Source organism: Cygnus atratus, chromosome 15, assembly GCF_013377495.2.
Source record: "Cygnus atratus isolate AKBS03 ecotype Queensland, Australia chromosome 15, CAtr_DNAZoo_HiC_assembly, whole genome shotgun sequence".
In the NCBI taxonomy this organism is placed as follows: domain Eukaryota; kingdom Metazoa; phylum Chordata; class Aves; order Anseriformes; family Anatidae; genus Cygnus; species Cygnus atratus.
Window position 1 is genome coordinate 6,307,056 of NC_066376.1, and position 22,047 is coordinate 6,329,102.

General features: G+C 40.3%; 2 protein-coding genes across 30 annotated transcripts in view; both read right to left on the bottom strand.

The window, feature by feature from the left end:
- Positions 1–8,689, bottom strand: part of SUN1 (Sad1 and UNC84 domain containing 1) — a 31,253-nt gene extending 22,564 nt beyond the window's left edge. For 2 of the 29 annotated variants that reach the window (XM_050713850.1, XM_050713856.1), the window contains exons 1-2: positions 6,814–6,846; positions 1,038–1,134 (exon numbers count right to left, since the gene is read on the bottom strand). In XM_050713850.1, coding sequence (XP_050569807.1) covers positions 1,038–1,114 — 77 coding nt within the window. In that variant the 5' untranslated portion in view covers positions 1,115–1,134; positions 6,814–6,846. Of the gene's footprint in view, positions 1–1,037; positions 1,135–1,249; positions 6,475–6,813; positions 6,891–7,690; positions 8,023–8,303; positions 8,385–8,480 lie in introns of those variants that run through there. The other 27 variants (XM_035549163.2, XM_050713853.1, XM_035549168.2 and 24 more) reach the window with 25 other exon arrangements.
- Positions 8,690–13,389: 4,700 nt separating this feature from the next.
- The window catches only part of DNAAF5 (dynein axonemal assembly factor 5), a 28,688-nt gene continuing 20,030 nt past the window's right edge, over positions 13,390–22,047 (bottom strand). The window contains exons 10-13 of the mRNA XM_035549169.2: positions 18,002–18,152; positions 16,532–16,688; positions 14,946–15,137; positions 13,390–14,431 (exon numbers count right to left, since the gene is read on the bottom strand). Of these exons, the coding sequence (XP_035405062.1) occupies positions 14,292–14,431; positions 14,946–15,137; positions 16,532–16,688; positions 18,002–18,152 (640 nt within the window). The 3' untranslated portion in view covers positions 13,390–14,291. The remainder of the gene's footprint in view (positions 14,432–14,945; positions 15,138–16,531; positions 16,689–18,001; positions 18,153–22,047) is intronic.

Here is a 22,047-nt window from a genome sequence, read left to right on the forward strand (position 1 = left end):
TTAACCAATTGTTTTCTAGAGCTTCAGGAAGAGCTGCAATTTATTTTAATTGGTACAACATAAACACATGCCATTTTGCAAGAGCTTCTGACAGTCTATAGTTAAGAAAACAACACTCCCCCAGATGAAAAAAGCTACACAGTTTTAGAGTATACAAAAGCAATAGCATTAAATTTGACAATTTTGCCAATTCCTGGTTTATTGGCAAGTAGCCAAGTATTCTGAAAGCTAACTACTAGATTAACACACATTAAATACATAATAATGATTTACAAGCACAGAATAGAAAAAGAATCTTAATGATTTTTTAAAAAATCCTAAAATAGCCAGACCAGTAACTCAGACCCATTCATGCATACTTGCTTCAAAACGCCTCTATTAATTCAACAGGAAAAACTAGATGGATTTAATTAGCAGACAATCTCCTCTATTAGTATTCAAAAAACTCAAATGGATATTGCATCTATTTTGAATAGCATAATACTGAAAATAGTAAACACACTACAGAGTTGTTTTCTGAAAACTGAAGTGTCTAATGGTCAGTTTAATAAAAACACAGGGAAAAAAGTTCATTAGAATACAGATTTTTGTATTTGCACAACATGCAATTTTGATTATAAAGAGTGATCAATACGCAACTTTCAGCCAAATTCCACACCAGCAGCAATCAGGACATATTAATCAGTATTTTAGAGTGGAAAATAATTCTAAGTCACAAAAGCAAACACACAGAACTTGCAATAAAAACAGAAACATCTAAGAATTTGGCGACATTTAGAGAGAGAACAGAAATCATAACTAGGTGGAGACTAGTTTATTCATAGCAACTAATAAACACTGAGTCATATCATAGCCCTTGTCCCATCAGTTCAGCATGTATCCTTTCCTCCACTTAGGACACCAGTTATTTTCAAAACAGACAAGTTATTGCACGCTTCTTTAAAGAGGCTGTCTACTTACCGTGAAAACTATGCTCTCCAGAATTAACAACAGTCAGAGAACAGACAGTTTCTCTACAAGAAGAAAAGAGTTCTCACCTGAGTGCATATGTATAGCCAGTGTTCTCTGGCACACATTGGGGAGGAGTATACATGTGAAGTCGTGAAAAATCCATGTTGACTGTTTCAAATCATACTGTAAAAGGTGAAAATAAAGCAATGCAATGACTTAAAACTATGTAAAGCCAACGTAAGAGCCCTTGCATTGTTCAGCCTGTGTTATGAAGTATTGAAATAATAAAAGCTGTTACCAGAAATATGGAGCTCTCAGTATTTCAGCAGTATAGCTGCTAGTGCTAGATAGCCCTTATCATTACTGCATGAAGCTCAGTGTACTTCTGACTGCAGTTGGGTGTTTGTTTTTTTTTTTTATGATACTCTATTTTCAGCAATTTCCGAGTTCTCTGGAACATTACTGTAGAATGAGCCAAGCCTTTATCACCACTGAACTACACCGCTTCCACATGAACTAAGTGATACTGCCAGCCCCAAAAGCTAAACAATATAGATTTTAACATCTTGCCTTGCTTTCAGAGGTCTCTTCATAAGTTTTGCTTCAAAAGCCCATTGAGCGAAGCACAGGCTGTTTTGTGCACCAACGAAATGTAATACGTGAAACTTGAGAAAGTTTTTACATATATTCAAATCATTTTATTCTATAACCTTTGAACACCATCCAGTAAGCAGCAAGGTTCCCTGGGTTTCATATTAAATTGTATTTATTATTGTACTTATTTTCAGTTAACTTACTCCTGTCATAGAAATACTAACACGCCCTAACTGAAGAGCCAACTGCAAAATGACTCACGTGGCTAGAATTTTCCAGAGTGTCAATCACTTAAAGAAAACACACACACTGAACAAAAACAAACCCAAAAACTTGTAAAAACTCTTCACAGGGTCTTCAAATAGATATTACAGTTTTAGGAAGGAAAAAAAAAGGATATATCAAGAAACCTGTGTGACTATTTGTAGTGCTATATAAACTTTGACTTTTAAAATATCTGCAAAAAAGCTTAATGCTGTCTCTACTCAATTAGTTACAAGAAAGATGTTTTGCTTTTCTAGAAAATAGTCTTCGATAGTAGGTTACTCATGGTTAACAAGTAGGGACCAGGCTATTCTGGAATTGCATGGTTAGCAAAGTGGAATCCTGGCTATTTTCAGATCATCTATGGCTCTTGTTTCAGCAGCAGTAAGAGATATTCCACACAACTGTATTGACATGCCTAAACTAAAATGAAAATATCCTTAGCTACACTGTAATCAAAACATCAACAAATCTCTCATTTTGGGGTTGTTTACTATGCTGAACTGAGTTTTCAGTTGTATAGTGGCCTACACATAAGAAATAAGGACAAAAAGCAGAGTCACAGGTACAGCTAATGCCAGTTCAAAAGGAAATATCTGCACATACTACTAAAACACTGCTCTTTGCCATTCCACCTGCAGCCCCCAAATCCTCATATCAGGTTGGATGGTAAGGCCGGGCTGGCTGGGGCTTTGAGCAGCCTGGTCTGGTGGGAGGTGTCCCTGCCCATGGCAGGGCGTTGGAAGTAGGTGATCTTTAAGGTCCCTTCCAACCCAACCCATCCTATAATTCTATGTCAATAGGGTAGGAGGGTATTTCCACTGCTACTGGCAAGTGTTTCCCTCATGTTTTTAAATCAAAAGTTACAGACCTAAACACTGTAGCTTTCTGAATGCTAGCACCTCCCATGAATTTGTGGTGTTAATGAGAAATAAGATCTCTGGCTTCTGCTCTTTACGCACTAGCTTCTGAATATTAGAAAAAAGGCATTTCCATTAAGTCATCTTTCTCTAAATTTGCTTCACTTGTCCCAGAGCCATAATGCTTTCACTGGCTTGTGCATCACATTTGTTCTTGCTTAGAGGAGGTTTGACTCAGTAGTGCAGAAGCATTAGCAAAGCAGTCTAATTCTTTGCTAGAATAAGCAGCACATACTGCTGGAATAAACAGCAGCCGCTGCCATACTTCAACAAACAGAGCTCGTTTCAAAGCTTAGGAAACTGAGACCAGAGAGCAACGAGCCCCCCCGATAATGAAAGTGGAACTACAGTGAATTTTGAGTTGAGGGATGTTGGCATTGATTCATCCATAAGCACAGTCTTAACTGGCAATTCAACAACTGATGTCATGCTCCTGACATCCAGCAATATTTTCCCACATAGGGAACTTGCTCGCATAGCCTAGCTTTCCATAGCTACCAGCCCTCCCCGGGTCTGCTACTCACGTGGGCAAGGCGAAGGCAGACCAAAAAATAACACACTGGCTCAGTTTTTTTCCCCTGTTCTTTTCTCCTTCCCCACCAGTTCTCTCTTTAGTTGATTTCTGAAGAGATCAAATGCTAGAATTGCCAGTATTTTATCTGATAACGTTTGAAACATACCATTAAGCTACATAAAATGCGTACTTGACAATGGCGTTGCTAACTAAAAAGCCTTGCATACATTAATGCGTAGGTCTGTTAATAGTTGGCTTTCATAGCACCAAGATCTCCAGTAGGGACAAGGAGTTCACCATCTGAACATCCCACAGCTAGAAATCGCTCTTAGAAAATTTAGGAACTTGGTTTGACTCACTATTGGTCTGATGCTCTAAAATTAATTCAGAATCAAAGGGAAAAACCATTTACTCAATTTTTCGAAGTAACAAAACTGCCTTAACTGACTTAAACAGAACTTGAAAGTAATTTTAATAGATATAACTACAACTTTCAAAAACAGGCACCTAAAATCTACTACAAAGCTGCATTTAAAAAAAAAAAAAAAAAACCTTGCTACTAGTTCTATAGTCTAATTTTAGGTAACCATTTCTTTGAAACAATCCCCCCAAAACAAATAATCAGCCCACTTTATTCTGAAACATTCTACAAGCTTATTACAGCAGAACTTTAAACTACAGAGCAGACCAGGTGTGGTGGGTGGAAGACAATAACTCCCTCTAATTTGTTCACTCTTGTTTGACAGCACTCCAGCATTCACCCATCCCATTAATTCCTCCTGTTTATGAAACTTCCATATACAACTGGAGCAGAAAAAAGGCATGCTAACAGAATAGTTTGGAATTTCAAAACCCCAAAACCTGGCAGGGGACCTGAAAGGTAGTCACAGTACTTATTTCCAGTTTCATCATTTTCAGGGGCTCACCAGCCTTCTGACTTGGCTACCACAGATCTGTCTGGACTAGGATTCATGCAGGCTTTGAGTACCTGCTTTGTTGCAAGCATTACTAGGCCCAGATTTTAACTACACTTTTTTTTCTTTAGAAAGCCAATAAAACATTTTTATTACTATTTTTTAAGCAGTTAGATACGTTTTTAAGACAACTTAAAGGCAACTGAAGAGAAGTAAACATTTAATCTGAAACAGAAGCAGCGACTAGATAGCCCTGTCACATCACTACCTCCACTTACAAACCAGCTTCCATGTTCGTACAGAGGAGACAGCTGGATTATCTGCTTTTAGTGGAAGCAGACAAAAACAGTCATCTCAAGCATCACCTCTCTCTTGCTATTCAACTGAATCAGTGTTCCAGTAAATCAGCAGAGTAGAAGTGCAGGAGAAAACAAGTTCTGAGCTGGGCAGAACACAAGGAAGCCCAGGGACTCCTCTAATCAGCGCAGAACTGAGCTTTGAACAAAGCTCCCTGGCTGTCTCCAGAGGATGTTGACTATGAAGTGTCCGAGTGACACCACCTCATAAGCCTGTTTTCGTGAACAGAACTATACACTTGATCATCACTTTCCGAATCAAACCACCTCAATAAAACCCTAGCAGCACTGCTGGAAGCTTCCTTGGTTTTATTGCTGTTGATAGGATGCTTTGACAGGGGCCTTGGAGCACAGAAGTGTCACGAGAGGGAAGGCAGCACCAAATACACATTGTATATACACTACAAATATGTACCACGGACAAGGATAACCTCCACGTACTCTTTTTTTGGGGTACATAGACAAATATACTTTCTAGGCACTTTCTAACGAACACCCCTTGTGACAAAGGAAGCGGTAGATGGCCATTTCACAAGCAGGACCCTGGCAGAGTAGAAACACTCACCAGGAAGTCTGCTACAGAGCAGAAAACTGAAACCAAATTTCCCCAAGGCCCAGAAAACTTTTGTAATTGCTGGACCACCCTGTGACAGAGGAAACAAAGGAAGCAAGCCAGGACTTTTGCAATACTTTTTTGGGGGGGGATCACAAGTACTTACCAATAAAATAAATCAGCTGTCTATAGCAAACTGACAGTTATGTCAGAAATCAGGAATGAGAAAGTTTGTAATCTATAATATAAGCTATACTTTGCAATGTTGGTAACAAATGATGTATTTAAAGCCTTAGAAAGATGTCAGCAGTCCTACAAGTAGAACCTATTCTACCCCTATCTTTTAAAGCAAATAAACTCATTTAAGCAATTTTGATTTAATATACTATGACCACAAACTACTCCAACTTTTGGGCAAAATTATTAACAGCAATGGAAATCGAGCATGTAACCTTAGCAGTTCCTGAGAGCAACCTATTTTTACTTGTAATTTCAAATTTTATCCTAATATTCAGAATAACCAAAGAAATTTCTTCTTTGTATAAAAGGCAAAGTAATTATACTCCATGAAGTATCTTTCCATATATCCAAATAACTAGAAGTTTAAACAGGCTGAAGAGCAAAGAGCTCCATTCTAAAATCAACATTTTATTAAAATACACATTCTTAAAAGATCAGCATTCTTTTAAAACAGAAGCAAACGAACAAGACAGCAATAAAATTGATGTTTTAAACTACACATTACCGTTGAGCGTTATAAGAAAGATCCCCAAACACAGCTGTCAAGCTGTAACGCTAGTAATGAAGAAGAGGTTTTCCACAAAGCGGTAACAGCGCGTATTCACAGTAAGCCCCCCTTTAAATGGCTTTTGAAGAGAAGGCTGATAGAAGCCAGCCATACATGCAGCTACAGCGAAGCAATAAACACGGCTGCTCATTGTTTACACACACACAGCACCCGGAGCGCTGCATGGCAAGGCACTGAGTCACTTTATGAAGGAGGGAACCTCCACACTGTCTCACAGACAGGCACCGGGTGATTTTATAAAGCAGAGACCTCCACATTATTCCCCAGACAGGTACAAAGAGCCGGAAGGCGAGGCCGGACGCCGCTAGCGAAGCGGCTCGGCGCCCCGCCGCGGACCTGCCTCCATGGGGTTCCAAGAGCCGCTCCAGAAGCCCGAGCTCGCTCACTCACTCACGCAGCTCGCCCGGCCGCGGCCCCCCGCAAATGGCGGCGGTGCAGAGAACCGAGAAGAGCCCGGTACCGGCCCGGAGAGGCGCCGGGCTCCGCCGGCCGGGTGCCGGGCGTCCCGCAGGCCGGCCCCGCCCCGGCTGCCGAGCGCTGAGGGCAGCGGCCGCCGTCGCAAAATGGCCGCCCGGGCCCACAAAGCCCGCAGGCCGCGGCGGTCGGGGGCGGCCGCTCCGAGCCTCCCGTGCCACTCAGAACCGCGCTTGGAAGCCACTGGACGAGGCACTCGGGCCAGCCCTCGCCGTTCTTAACCTGAGCTTCTTAACCCCTGAGCTTCTGGGAGCAGGAGGGTGGGAGGGATTCGCTCTTTCGAAGCGCGGATTTGCGCGGTGTGCTCGTGCGCTGAGGGGAAGCTCGCTGACAAACAGCGAAAGGCGCGTTGTGCTCAGCATCTCGCACTCTCTGCTTACCTAATAAAATAACTTCAATATCAACTGTCTAACAACAAAAACACAACCCAGCAGCCCACTCGGTATCTGGCTCCCAACTCTTTACCTGTATACCCCAAGAAATCCTCAACTTCCACTCAACAAACCACAAGTCAGCAGAACAGCATAAACATGTTATGTGACGTATCACAGTAGAAAGAAGCCTTGATGACAAAACTCGACAATAAAGTGATCACTTACAACATACAAGCCCCACAGCTCACTTTCCTATTATTAAAGTCAACAAATATCAAATAAAGCCCTACAGGTGAGTGATGAAATTAGTCATTGGCTTGTAAATTCAACAGAAGCACGAACCTCTAACAGCCAACTCCAAAGCACCAAGATTGGCAAACTTTAAAAAATAAGCAAAAATGAGATTTCAGTTCCTTTTTGTGAAACAATAATCAGAAGAACAGAAAGTGAGACACAGGAATTGTAGGCACTACAGAAACACTGATCCTAGAGTTTGCTATCTAAGATTTTTCCTTTTCTGTAAGAGACGATAAACTTGAAGGTTTGTTTTTAATAAATGAAGAGGAAACAAAGTAGGGCAAACCAAACACTTTTTCTTTTCAGCCAACATAAAACTTTGTGAGACCACCACAAAACAGGTACTGCATCTAAACAGTTCCACATTCCACCAGCCCCCCATCGTTACGGGGGGTAACCAAACCTGGTTATCACATGCCAAACATACCTCTATAATCCCAAAGCGAACCCAATACTGAGCTACATGATGATATTCTGTAATAAAACCACAGGCAGAGCTAATGCCTTTTTAACAACATGCTCCCTACAGGAGCAGCACACGGACAAGAGCCGTCCTGGGGCACCAGCCCGACAGGGCACAGCCTGGGCAGGACCAAAGCTTCGATTACAGCCCGTCAGCTCCACACTAAAGCCAAGTGACTATACCATACCAAGCGCTACAGCACACTTACCAACTCTCCCAAAATCAGTGTGTGAAGGTCTTGGTTATAGTTACCTCTAAGAAAAAAACAGCAAGAGCCAGGCCAAGGGGAACCCAAGCGGCAGCTAGCTACGGCAGAGATTTCCCGCTCCCGTTCCAGCTCCAGCAGCGCCGATTCAAACAGCTTTGGGCGCCAAGCCGAGGCCAACACCTGACCCAGTAACTGCAGCCTGCCTTCCTGCGCCTTCCTGCGCCTCCCCGCGCCCTGCCGCCCGCCCCCGGGGGACTACAGGGGCTGGGCCGGGGCAGGCACGCTCAGAGCCCGGGGAGAAGCCGACGCGAAGGAAACAAACGGCGAAAGGGCGAGCCGAGGGCTCCCCGGAGGGCGGCTGCCCAGGGCGGGCCGAGGCGGTTGCTACTACCGCCTGTCAGCGGGCGAGGGGAAGGAAAGCACGGCCGCCGCCGGGGCGAGCTACTCGCCAGCCCGCCTGCTCCGAGGAAAGGAGGCCTGAGCCGTGAGGGGAAGGGGAGACACCCGTCCCCCCAAGACCCCTTCCCGCGAGGACGCTCCGCCTGCCGGGCCAAAGGCCCACGGAGGCGGCTGAGGAGCGGCCGGGGGGCCGCGGGCAGGGACCGGTCGTTACCTGGCGCCGGTGAAGCGAGGGAAAGACAGAGCCCGCGGCGGCGGCAGCTGAGATTGGCCTCGCCCCGCCCGCTTTACCGAGGCCGCCGGGAGCCCCCGCCCGCCCCGCCCGCGCTGTGCAGCCAGCAGGGGCCCGCCCTTGGATCGGGACAACGGCTCCGGCCCGCAGCCGCCTCACCGCTCCTCTGTCCGTCACCCGCTGCTGCCCCTGAGGCGGCCCGGTCGCTGCTCCTGCCCCGGGCTCTGCCCGCCGGGCGGCCCCAGGCCTCGGCGTCCCCCTCAGTAACGTGTAGCCGTGAGGCCTTGGGCAGCTGCGAGTGAAAAATGCCCGCTAAACGGGTAGCCAGGCAACTCGGTTTTGGTTTTTCTTTCGTTGCCGCTTTCCGGTGGGACTTCCAGGCCCTCGCACAGAACACCCCACCCAAAGCCCTAGCAGTTTTAAGTGCTTTGGAGCCTGTGCTCTGCACAAAAGAGCTCTGCCTGTGCCAGCATCAAACCCTAGTAACCACTGGACTACTGCGTTAAAACAAAATGTCACGGACCTGGTTTCAGCAAAGAAGTCGAGGCTTGAAACAAGCCCTTGTGCTCAAATATTTAGGGAGTGTATGCAAATACAGTCAATGTGAAATCTGTGGCCTGGTTACTTTTTCTAAATCTTTAGTCTCTTCAGACCTAAAATGGGCTTCGTGCTGTGATGCGCTGCAATCGGGAACTGCACAAATGGAAGAACACGGTCTGTGTAACTTAATGTGTAATCAGCCCAAAAACTTGTTATTTATTCGTGTTCAAGAGAAATGACTCAGCCTGCTAGGAAAGATTAGGTCATAAATATGTTACTATTAAATACATAAAGAGGCTCTGTGTACTTGTTTGGATGCAAAATTGGTGAGAAGTTAGAAGAAAGAAAAGTAACATAAGGAAATTCAAATAAGACATCAGCTAATATCAATGTTGCACTGACTTTAGGCAATGATTGTTTATTTTAAAAGGGCTATGCTGTAGTTATGTGAAAATTTTAAGATGCTGAAGCCAAAGTTGAGCTGATCCCAACACCTGAACGCTAGCACATAATTTGGTAAGACACTCAGCCAGTCACAACCTTTCAGTAGATGGCTGAATACTTTGCAAAAAGGTGAGTTACCTCACTCTGCTGACTATACCTTCTCTTTCTGTACTTTGCAACTGTTTTTGTGTCTTCAGAGCAGAAAACCTTTAAGGGCACAAGACAGAACAAAAATCACTGAGCTTAAATCTCTCTGAAAGTCTTTGGCGGTACAAGGCCAGGTCTTCTCAGGATCTTCTCCACCCGTTCCACTGGAGCCCAGCCAGGGCAGGGTGCACTCTGCTCTGGCAGAACAAAGCACGTATCACTCCCTGGGCACTGCTCCAGCTCCCCGGGCTGCTGCATCTTGTCTTGGGCAGCTGTTTTTCCCTCAGAACCAGGCCAAGAGGCTTGAGAAGGATGGCTTAGATTCAGCTCTGCCTCTGCTGCCTGGCTATAAGGAGCAATAGAGCCTTCATCTTCTAGAATTTAAGTGAAACTTGGTCCAATATTCCGGTTTTGTTAAAATAAGCTGGTACTTAGTTAATTTTTCCACAGTTCAGAAAAAAACCCTGCTCTGTAGCAAATAAAAATGATTTCAAAATTTTTCAGCATCCAACAATGAGCTCTGAACATAAAGTGGGCTCAATTTTATCAGCTAAACTGAATTCTGTAGAAAAATGGTCAATAAGAATAAAAATAGATCGTATTAGAAGTGTTTCAGTTTTGATGCTCTAGAAAGCACTTATGAATTTAGAAGAAAAAAAAAAAAAGCTTTGTTAACTGACACCAGGTATAGGGAAACTACAATACATGGCCAAAACAATCCAAGGTCCACATCTAGTTACCCTCTCTTCGCACATGCTTGCTTTCTTCCCTTCCACTTCCACTGTGATTCCCAGTGAATTCCTGCACTCACACTTAGAAAACCTGTTCTGCTGTGTTCTTGCCCTTGCTATCAACCACAAAGTTAGAGGTACCCACAGCAATTAAGGGTGTGAGCTGAACATGACAGTGAGCGGTGCAGCAAGAAGTTTCTGAGTGGCAAAACTGGACACGGCACACTACTGTGCATGTGGGAAAGGCTAAGGGCACAGGGAGCTCAGCAGCAGCATGGGGATGGCCCCTGGCTCCAGGGTCCTGTGGCAATGTGTGGCAGGGATATACTGGGCAAGTAGGATTCTGAAGAAATACTCCCTAGTGTGAGGAAGTGTGGTGACCTTTATGTCCATGGATGAGGAGATGATCATGTATATGCATTAGTATGAAAATTGCCTGAAGTATCTGAAAGTCTGATTTTTCTCTTGATAATTAAAGAAAAAGTTTCTCACCAGCTGCATCGCACATTTTGGTTAAACTGATGAGGGCCCCTTCTTCACACCATCACTGGTGTCAGCCAAAGGAAATGGGTGCTCCATGCAGTGCAGTTAGATTATCAGTAAGAAGGGGACTGCAAAGCACTTCAATTCAATTTTGCCACTAGATCCTGCCATGGTCCTGACTTACAGGGGATTTCAGACATTAACAAGAAAAGCCGATTACACACAAGGCAGGCTGACAGAGCAGCCGTTCTCCTCTCATCTGCTGCTTCAACTCAAGTTACTGCCCTTCTTGAGCTTCCCTGGGGGACTGATCTCAGTAAGTGGACACAAGCCCGTTAGCTGTAATTTTTGTTGATCCTTCAGCTGCCTAATAATGAAGACTTTTTGCTTTATATTTTTCCCTCTCTTTAAAACATGGATAGAGCTTTGCTAGAAGGGTAGAGTTGAGGCAGTTGAGGCTCAGTCCATCATGTATCTAACTGGACCAGATCTGATCCTGTCTTCTATGGGTAAAAACAAAAGTTGCTCACTTTCCCACGCAGTGATCCTAACACAGATTCCATAAATGAAACAGAAACTTCGCTCTTCTCAAGCCAGCAGTTGATTTCCACAGGCCAAGATGTTACTTGGTGTCTGCAGCACTGCTGTAATGTGTTTATTCTGCTTGCACAAGCGACTTCTCATAAGCAAGGTAAAACCTACACAACAACCAATCAGAACTCTAATCTGCATGTTCCAGTGTATGAAAACTTTTCAGTTAAAAGACACAGTTCACTCTAATAGCTTCTATAGCTATTTCAGATGATAAGAGCCACAGTTAAGAGTAGGGGACTTCACAATCTATTGAGTAGTCATCACACACACAATATTCTGCATCAAGTATGTCTGCTCTGTTTAAGTTATAGGTACACTTCAACAGTCCTTTCGTGATTACCTCGGAGCTTCCCTCCTAACTACATTTGCCTGCCTCTTCAAACAGCAAATGTGGAAGCATGATCCAGTTATAGCTAGAGGTCACTCTGGGGAGCACACCACATGTGCAAGCAGACAAGGTGCATTAGTGCATCTTTACCATGTGATGAGATGACACAGTGCACTGCTGGACACCTGCAGACAGGCTGCCTATAATTTGCTTAAAGCATTTCTGAGGAAATGTGCAGATTGTGTACAAGGACCCACACGGGTGAGAGGAGGATGGATGGGGGAACAAACTTAACTTCCAGTCTCTCCTCAAACTGCTCTCTCAAGATGTAGCCTTCTTCTCACAGTCTAGGTGCATTAATTTACAGTGCTCTCTTCATGTCTAATCAATTGATTCTATTTAAGGTAGTCAACAAACATTTAGAAGAGTCTATATTCAGTTAGCCAAATGCATACACTTACCAAAAATTTTGTTTCACTGAGAATCTAAGTCCCAGGATCCTCTGAAACAGGTCTTCTAGCTTGTAAGGACAAAAGTCAGAAGCACGTATGTTCGTCACACGATGGGCGGGGCTAGTAAGCCTGCTTATCTAAAGTCTGAAAGTTCGAGATAACCATTTCACCCAAGAAAAATTGTCCTTGCTTAAAAGTTATGTAATTAATATGATCATAATAGCATTATGCAATGAACCCAAATAAAATCTAGTACACATAATAGCTGATATAGCAAGATGGAAAAAACCCACCATACACTTCAATTGTGTACCTACTGACACAGCAAGAGGTTGCTGAAGCAAGACTTCAAGTTGTATTGGAAGAATTGGCTGCTTTGCAGTGCTTTGAAATCCCATTTTTTTGAGAATAAGGTGTTGAATGAAATCTCAAAAGGGCTCTGCTAAGATGGCTATGTAGTCTATTTCCAGTCTAATTAGATTGGATTTTTAACGATTGATTAGACTAAGAAAACAATTTCACAGAAACACAGAATAACTGAGGCTGGAACGGACCTCTGGAGATCATGTAGTCCAAATCTTGCTCAAGTTGAGTCAGGTAGAACAGGTTGCCCAGGATGTATTAAGTCCGGTTTTGAATATCCCCAAGGGTGGAGACTCCACAACTTCTTTATTTGATGTAATGTTTTCTAGTGACTTATATTTACTGTACATTCTAAGAATTTCTGATGGCCTTCTCATTATACTGAACTACACAGTTATTAACAGTTATCAGTCAACTAAAATGCTGCTCAGTAAAGGAAGAGTTATAGCTTGTCTTTTCATGAAAACTTCAAAGACAATGTAAATGATTTAAAATGAGCATCCAGTTCTAGAGAAATGGCAAAGAGCTTTTAGATTGCTAAGAAAATACTCATTTATTCAGTATCTTTAGTGTTGTTGTCCCTTTTGATAGGGTTTTCAAAACAACCCAGTATTTTATGGAGGAGTAGCCACAAGTTTGCATAACTTTGCTTTTAAGATAGAAATAGGTCTTGCTTTGTGTATCTCTTTTCTCTCAAATATTTCTTTGAGAATGCCAGTAGGTATTGATGTAAACAGACCATGGTTTGGTACAATTAGGTAGTTAAGTCTGAAAAAGTAGTTATCTCAGAAGGATAAGCAAACATGAGGAGTACTCCTATAGCATAAGGAGTACTCCCAAACCTTGAAGAGCCTGTTTTTAGACTTGATACAAAGCCAAGGTACTTGGGAGGTAGAAGCAAAAAACATTTTCTGACTATAATACTAATAATTTTAAAAAATCAGGAACCTGGTTTTCCATGATTTTTGTGTGTACAATAAATAGCACTGTACCCCAGAATGACTTAGACAAGAATCTAAGAAGCCCACTTTATTACATAGCTAAGAATGTGAGAAAACTCTACAACTTGTACACTACAAAGGTATTTAAAGAAATGCTTTAACCTAGTATTGGAGAATTTCACTTCAAAGTAGTATGCAAACAAATGTTGCTTGCCTACCAAGGCACTATAGTATAAACATAAAAGATGCAGATGCTGTATATTTAACAAAAACAACATAAATATTGTTAATCTAAGTGACAAAACAGCACATTTCCTTCCATTACAATCCTTAATTTAAAAATTGTTAGTTTTATTCTCAGTCATAACATGTAATACAATGACAATACAAAACATTCCTTTAGTGACACCTACTCAGAATATGTCCCTGTTATATTAGCACAAGTACTCAAAACACCATGAAAATTCTGCTGCATTATGCAACAGAAGTTTGGCTGTCTTCATTTCTGATAAAACTGTTCCTCACAGACCTGACGCTGCAAAGTCTGAATATTATCCATTTTGAAATGCTCCTTAGAAGACTAAGTACTCGCTGAATTACATAAATTTAACATTACACTATTAGTTTTTAAAATAAATTATCTTTCTCAAATATAAATAGTGTCAGATTCCTCAAAAATATTCCTCTTTTAAACCTTGTACCTGGAAAAGTTCCAATGCAAAGTGAATTTAAACATTGTCTTATTGCTAGGAAAAGAAAAAAAAAACACCTTCAAATGGCAAAGAACACAGAATTGTGCTAACCTGAGTTTTAAATGAACTAATACTGAACTTACAAAGGAAAAAAAATCTATTTATTGCTCAGCCTACCTTAAGAAAATGAAAATATGAAACCAATCCAGATCAAACATATTTCACATGCAGTTCACTAAAAAAATCAGCATTGATTCATAAAACTGGTTCTTTGGCTGACTGAATGTGATGTAGTAGTTGATTACAATAGACTGGTGTTCGATGCTTATGTATAACCACTTCAATTTCTCTCACAAGCAGTTCTGGATATAAAATGCTCCCTTCTTTTAAAGCATCTGTAAAACAAAAATATGGTTTATAAAACATTAGCTGCTCTGTCTTTCTCTATCCAGGTTCTCTCAAAGTAGCTGAAACCTAACCTGGAAGTTTTCTAGAAGTTGAGCAATCATGAAAAACTAATTCCCCCCTCATTTACTAAAGTCTGTATTTTGACATCTATATGCTTGAATGCATAAACTGATACACCAATAAATTCCACAGAATCTATTAAGAGATAGGGTATGGTCACATCCTGCAGTGGTTAGTGTCTACAGTCCATATCCTGTTTACTGTCTATTCAGGGTTCTGATACATCAGATACACTCATATTCCGACTCTAGTGAATACTAGATAAAACATTCTGCATACAGGTAAAAGGTCTGAGCTCATACTCACTGAAACCCAAAGGAAAGTTTCCAGTGATTCCAGCCTGCTAGGAGTAGTCCCTAGCTGTAAGAGTTTTCAAGTGCTACCTGAAAGCAGCATTCTTTGTAAAGCATTGTCAAAAATATATATGGCTGAAAGTCTTACCTAGGACTGCATTTTGAGTATCTTGATCTTGGTCATCCAGATGTATCAACAGTTCTTGGTACAGACACTCAATATTACTTTTCATTACAGATTTCATACCACTGTCCTTTACACATTTAAACCAATTAGTTAAGGTGCGAGCAGCTGCCAGTCGTACATCATGTGAAGCATCATCCAAACGCTTTAGAACTTCTGAAAAGGAACAAATATACAACCAATCATCGCTACTAACAGAGAAGTTATCCTTTTATTTTTATTTCAAAACACAAATTTATTTTGTAATCACTGAAATTGTTGTTGCATTTATATATGTGACATCTTTCTGTCTTTTGAACTTGTGGAATACATGAAGTATATTCTTCCTAAAAGCATGCATAGGATTGTTATTGGATTGTTTTTTAAAAGTTAATTATGTTGTCAAAATATTAAAATAAATGCATGAAATTATTTAGATTAGTTGGCTAACACTCTACCTACATACCAACATCATCCTAATAAGCTTTAGAGAAAATATCTCTAGTTGACATTACAGCACTGTAGATTAGGAGTTTCTTCTTCTTCTTCTCTTTTTTTTTTTTTAAACCAACCCCACACAACAGGGAGAACGATGTGACTACCATTTATATAATGCATTACTGTTCTACTTTCACTATAGTTGAGACATTATTTCACATAGTCTGAACTAGGAAGCAAGGCAGATGAAATACTGGTAAGCCTTGGAGACAATAATACTGACTAAAGTTCCATCTAGTGGTCTAACGTATAATAACACCGGGAATACTTCAGCTCAGTTCTGCTCAGCTGGTAGCAAGGGCACATAAAAATGACATTAGCATATCAGCAACAGAATACCTCAATAAAATGAAACATGGCAGTTGAAAAGCTAGCACAGAAAGGGCCTGCAAGAAGCAAGTGCTGTTGGAGTCACACTTGACAACACCTACTCACGTATGTTAACATCTTGATTCTTTAAAATGCATACCTGTACTTTATATACTTTATACAGTCTCACTTGACAGTATCAAATCATGTCTTCATCTCTGAAGGATTAAGATGTCAAATTGCCTCTCATATACAAAACTGTTGCTGACCGTATGACTTTTCCCAATCTACTTTTTCCACTTCCTTAATATCTATAAAATTACTCTAGGGAATAAGTACCCAAATAGTTAAAACACCAGATAAAAGAACAGAGAAATAGCATTAAAATATGTTTATGGGAGTAAAATAAGTATGTCTGAGAAACCAAGTCAACATGAAATCTACACCTGTTTGTACCTCAAATACCCGTTTAAAGGCTTTTTTGCTCTTTATGTAGGATTAAAGCCATTTGACGTAGCAGATCTGTCATTTCCTAGTCTGTGTTAGTACTTTCATTGCTACCAGCTGCAATGAAACTGTAGGTGAGGTGGACAACCTTAAGAGTGAATCCTAAAGCTACACAGCAAATCTGCCAACTGCTCCAGAACAATGATTTTTTATCATTACAAACAAAGCTTCTATGACACTTCAGGAGAAAAAGTAAGTGTAATTCTTCAATATGAAGACATGCCTCCATCATCAAACCCCTAAATTCTTACACTTACCTGGGTAAGTCTTGGTAAGCTGGTCTTCATCAAACTGCCTCCCACAGACTTTTAAAAAAACACCAACAATACAGCAACCCATCAGTCGACTAATTTTAGAGTCTTCATCCATGGCAGCAATAATTTGGGGCATTAGCGCATCTTTGACTTTCAAGATCTAGAATTAACAAGGAAAGCATAAGAAGAACAACAGCTTTTCAGTCACTCTAAAACAATATGCTTATTGGTTACATCAGTTATCATTTGATCTCACAGATACTGGCTTGTACAATTTAAAAAGATAGAGTTAACTATAATTATACCTGAATCTCTTGACATTACACAGCATCATTTTTGCCTCTAAGGAAGCTTGGGAAATGAAAATCCACCAATAGAACAGCCATTTCATGAATACTCGGTATATATGCATGAGTTTTACATTATCTGTAAAAGCTTTAGACTTGCTTGTCTTTTTATTAAAAAAAAATAAATCTTGGCAAGACTTTCAGTAATTTGGAGATGAGGATTATGTGTATGTACCAGTAGATGGTGCTCTTATTCTAAAAGGAAGCTTTCAAATAAAGATTATTTTAAAACAACATTTTTAGTGAGTTTCATTATTTGACTTTAATATGTACATTTCATATACATTAATGTAAAAGGCCATTTAGGTCCCCCACTGATTCAGAAAAACATTTAAACACAACAGTAGTCTCTGATGTTGTTTTTGTATATGTGAAATCAACCAGTTACGTGTGTTTAAGCATTCTGTTCAATTAAGGTCTGTTATAAAGGCAATAAAGACTATAAGCATTTAATAATATTTTAAGTCCATTTGTTTTTAAGTGTCCTTACATTGAACATTTTCCCTTACAAATGCCATTTTTGCTAGCAAACAAGCTTCTAAAACCTCCTCAGATTCAATTAATCCTTGATCACTACAGCACCTAACATTTCTTTAAGCATACTCCTTGCCAGCTCTCTATTTCAGTTTCTATAGATACCCTTCAAGTTCCATCTCAACTCCTCCTGCCCTTTCCAGGAATCTTTTAGATTTTTTTCCTAAATGGACCTGTGGGCTCCAAGGCAACCAGAAAAGTTGTCTTCACCACATTACACAAAAGCATGTACTGGCTGGCTCCAGTGCCGCTCTGCACGTACTGGCTAAGGGGCCAGTTATGTCAAGGGCCTGAGTGTTTGGTGTCTCAGAACTGGTGTTATGCTAGAACAGATCTACAAAATTTTATGACGGCAAGTTCTACAGCATACCATATAGCAGGTCTCAGGTCTTTTATCAGGATATCATTGTCTCCTCACTTCTGATCATTTCAGTTATTAGCGCTCAGTTGCAATTAATTTTATTACGAAAACTATACATCCATATGAAAATCCTACTTACAATAAGGATTTATTCTTTTTTTTTTCCTTGCATTTATTTTGTTTTCCTGCCTAAGATTTCAAAGTACACTTGATGAGAAAGAGAGAATTTACCTCTTCTGGTGAAAGTGTTTCACAGTGAATTAGAGCCCAAAGGCATGATACAGCTGTAGTGCGGATGGCAGCTGCTGTTCTTCCAGCATGCCACTGCAGATTAGGAGCCAGAATGTCTTTTATCACAGTCTCAAGGTAGCTAGGGAACAGCCTGGAGCCAAAAATAAGAAAACAAAATAAAGGTTCATGAGAAAGTGGTAAAGAGACTGACAGGATGTAAAAGAGAATTTTCTGTCATAGAAACATAGGCAGAAAAGGGGGGGAAAAAAAAGAAAAAAAAACAAACACAAAACTTATAAGCCAACATGATTATAATGTATGTGATAAGCCTTTCATAACTTAATTTTTCAAGGCAATATTTAAACAAATACCTAACATTCATGGAAAGGGGAGCCTAGACTTTCTTCCACTTCAGACGATATCCATGACTCACCGTGTTATCTTGGTAAACTACTTACCTTCTCTCTGTCTCATTTTCTCCGTCTGTGAAGTGGAGATAACACTCCATGTGAATGCTGTGAGGATTCATTAATATTTGTAAGGCCCTTTGAGACTGTCCAATTAAAAGTATTCACAATGTGAAAAGTATGAAAGCTACTGATGAGACCACAACTACTGATATTGCAGGGAGTCTACCCAGAATACTTCAGCTTTCCCTTGGCTCAGAAACTTGTCTCCCTCAAGGATGTGAGGTCTGTAGGATTTTTAAACGGTGCCAGTCCCAATACCAGTTTGCTTTCATTACAAACGTACAAATCTGTGATATTTTTGCTGATGTGTTTTCCTAATCCTCTATTGAATGCGTTGTTACAATACTAAAAGCTGTTGCAAGAATCAAAAATTGCAAGAGGCAACATTCCCTCATACCCATTTAATTTCATCTCAAACAATTTTAAATTAAGAAAGAAAGAAATATAAATCTTACACACAAGTTTAAAAAGACTCTTCTGCATCAAGAAAGCCATGTCTGCCTGGCCCGTCAGTAGATAATTAAGGCTCTGGTTATTCACTTTGCCTCTGTGCCTTAAAGAGCAGCTGGCAGTGTGCAAAACAGATTGACTATTAACAGGCTAAATCTACCTTGACTCACATCCCACTCTGTTCAGACTTCCAGCAGACCTGGACTGCAGCCACCTGAGTGCAAAACAGCACATCACCACCCTAGTGCTTGACAGAAAGGGAAGAAGCTGTTGCTGATTTTCTAAGAGTCCTACAATGCCAGGATGAGTAAGTGGCTCCCACAGAGATGTGCCAAGCCACAGGAGGAATATAACAGGCAGATGTTGACAACAAACAATTATTGCTAAGTACCTTTTAACTTCTTTTTTAAAAACACAAACAAAATTAACAAAACAAAATCATCCAGCGATGGTAAAATTTCCCACAATAATATTATATCAATGTAATCACAAATGTAATTGTATTTACTTCTTTCCTTTAACTACCCTTTCCCCACTGCAGTTAGACTGTGTCACTAAAGTATGATTAGCTAGCCTGCCAGACTTTTGTTATCTACTGCACATACACAAAACTGACAACCTCTTATCTTCTACATGATGAAAATATGTATACCTGTCAGCTGCTTAGTCACCTGGCTAAAGAAAGGAGCAGTGTCTCAGAAAGTTAGTTCTTGCTTCTTGTCCAGCAGATGGCACTTATGATTCAGTAATAACAAGAAATCTGAAGTCCCATTAGACACATCTGAATTTGTCAAAAACCTTTAGATTTACTATTTTAAACACATTCCTGAGTGAATAATTTTACATTCAAAAAGTTGCCAGAAAAAATGTAACTAATGATCGCCATCATTCCAAAGCAGCTCCAAAGCAGTTCTGGGCTATCTGATCAGTAGCTGCTTCTGTTCTTAATAAAGCCCTCTATTAAACTGTAAAGAAAAACAACCTGTCAAAACATAGAGGTAAATTCCATCAGTATTATGTTAACCAGAATGCTATGCTATTTGTGAGAAGTCGTGTTCTACTGCTTTGAAATAGAATCAGTAAAGCAATACTTGGCAGTTATCTGACACAATAATGTCAGACTCAAATAAAATTAGATGACCACAGAACTGTGTTTAGTATAATAACTGGAACCCTTCCTATCTAAACTGTTAAAATGTTTTAAGGAGCCGAAAAAATTACTACCAGCAATGAATGTGATCGTGTAACCAAAACTTATTACTACTTCACTGCCCCATCTCTCATTACCATTAAGATGTATTTTCTGCTGTTGCTAATGCAATTAAATTCTCCCTCTTTACATTTTCAGATCTTACTGTTGTAAATCTATGTAACTTACTTTTAAATGTGAGCTATTTCCACGAAAGAACATATTTGTGCTATTTGTATTCAGTGAGTTGAGACTTTATTTTAAACTGGATAGGAAACAACTAAAATGTAATCTATGCATATAACAATATGTAGTTCTTTTGCAGATATAGAAGGCAAGCCTTGGAATTACATTAAAATTACCAACTGCATTTTATGGACTTATATAATTAAAATGGAATGAAATTTTAAGTATTTTTTATATTTCTTTTTCTTGGTTGGCTCCTTTTCTACTTTCATGGCACTGCTGCACTTGGCTTTAGTGTTTGTGGTTTGGTGGTTTGGTTGTTGTTTTTTTCCCCAAACTTAGTATCCTAAATCTAGGTAATTTGAAACAAAATTGGATTTGCTTTTACAAACCAAAAACTCCAAAAATGTTTTGTAAGCATCTATTTAAATGCAAAATCTTTATATGTTACTTCCTCCAGTAAAACATTTGATTTTACAGTGGGAAGTAAGAACAAAACTTCAAGGCACCATTTCACTCCCTCTACTGCTTTTCAGTTTCTGAAGATAAACCTACTGGTAAAATTCATTGCTTTGCTCTTGTTCTCAGAGGACACAGACTCATTATGAGCTATGGTGGGCCATTCTTAGCCAGGAGTCATTCTTGGTACAAACACATCTATTAACCTTACTGGATGTATCTAATCTTGACAAAAGGTCATTCACTCACACTGCCCGGAGCTAAGCAACTTCCATCATGGCTATCTGTGGACAGGCAGTGTGATGTGTGGCTCTATTTGCTGAGTACACTACTTTGAAACATATTCTTCTATTTTTTCCAATGGTAATTGCCCTTTTTTGTGAATCCAAGTGAAGCTAATAGCACAGCGGGTTTGTTTTCTTCTTCCCTCCTTTGGTTCCATTATTTATACAAATGACTGAGTTGCACAGAAAATATTTTTTATTCATCCTATTTACTTTGACTGTTGCTCAAATAAAATAATACTGCTTGATGAAATTTACCTTGTGGTCCTCCACTGGCGATCTCTCTCTACTAGCAGTACCTGTGTGCCCTAAGAGAGTCAGGACTCTGTAGCACGCTATGTAACGTACCTGTCATACTGCTTGGATGCTTTCCATAGACCAAAATGAGAGGCAGAACACAGAATTAAACCCCCGGTCTTCAAATTCTATTCTGCTGTAAGCTATAATGTTATTTTTGAGCTGAAAGAGGAGGATACCAAATAACTGCATCTGACACCTGATAAGGATTTGAATATTGGATCCCGAAAATACGTACACAGGTAACAACAAATAATAGCACAAATGCTTTCAGTTAAAAAAGGACAGCTTCATTACATTACCTCTTTCATACTAGCTCAGAAACTATTAGGGGATGTGTTAGCAGAGTTTCTTCAGCTTACGTGGAACCCCACTGAAGGGTAAACAGGAGGGTTCTTCTGCCCATTCCCTCCGCTACCCTCCACCCCCCATTATGGGATGGAGGTCTGCAATATACTAAATATAAATCTAAAAATGGCAAAAATATGCCTACATTCATCACAACATGGCCTTAAAGAATCTGTATGAGTGTTCAACATATCAGGATGCCCACTGAGTGCCTATTTGCTCATCAGAATCACAAAAAGCTAAGTATAACTGACCATTGCTATCAAAGTACTTTTACGAAGAATGCTTCCTATGATAAAAAAAAAAAGAATATTAGAGAGTTAAAAATGAAAAAAAAAAGATGCAGACTGTATCAGAAAGCAT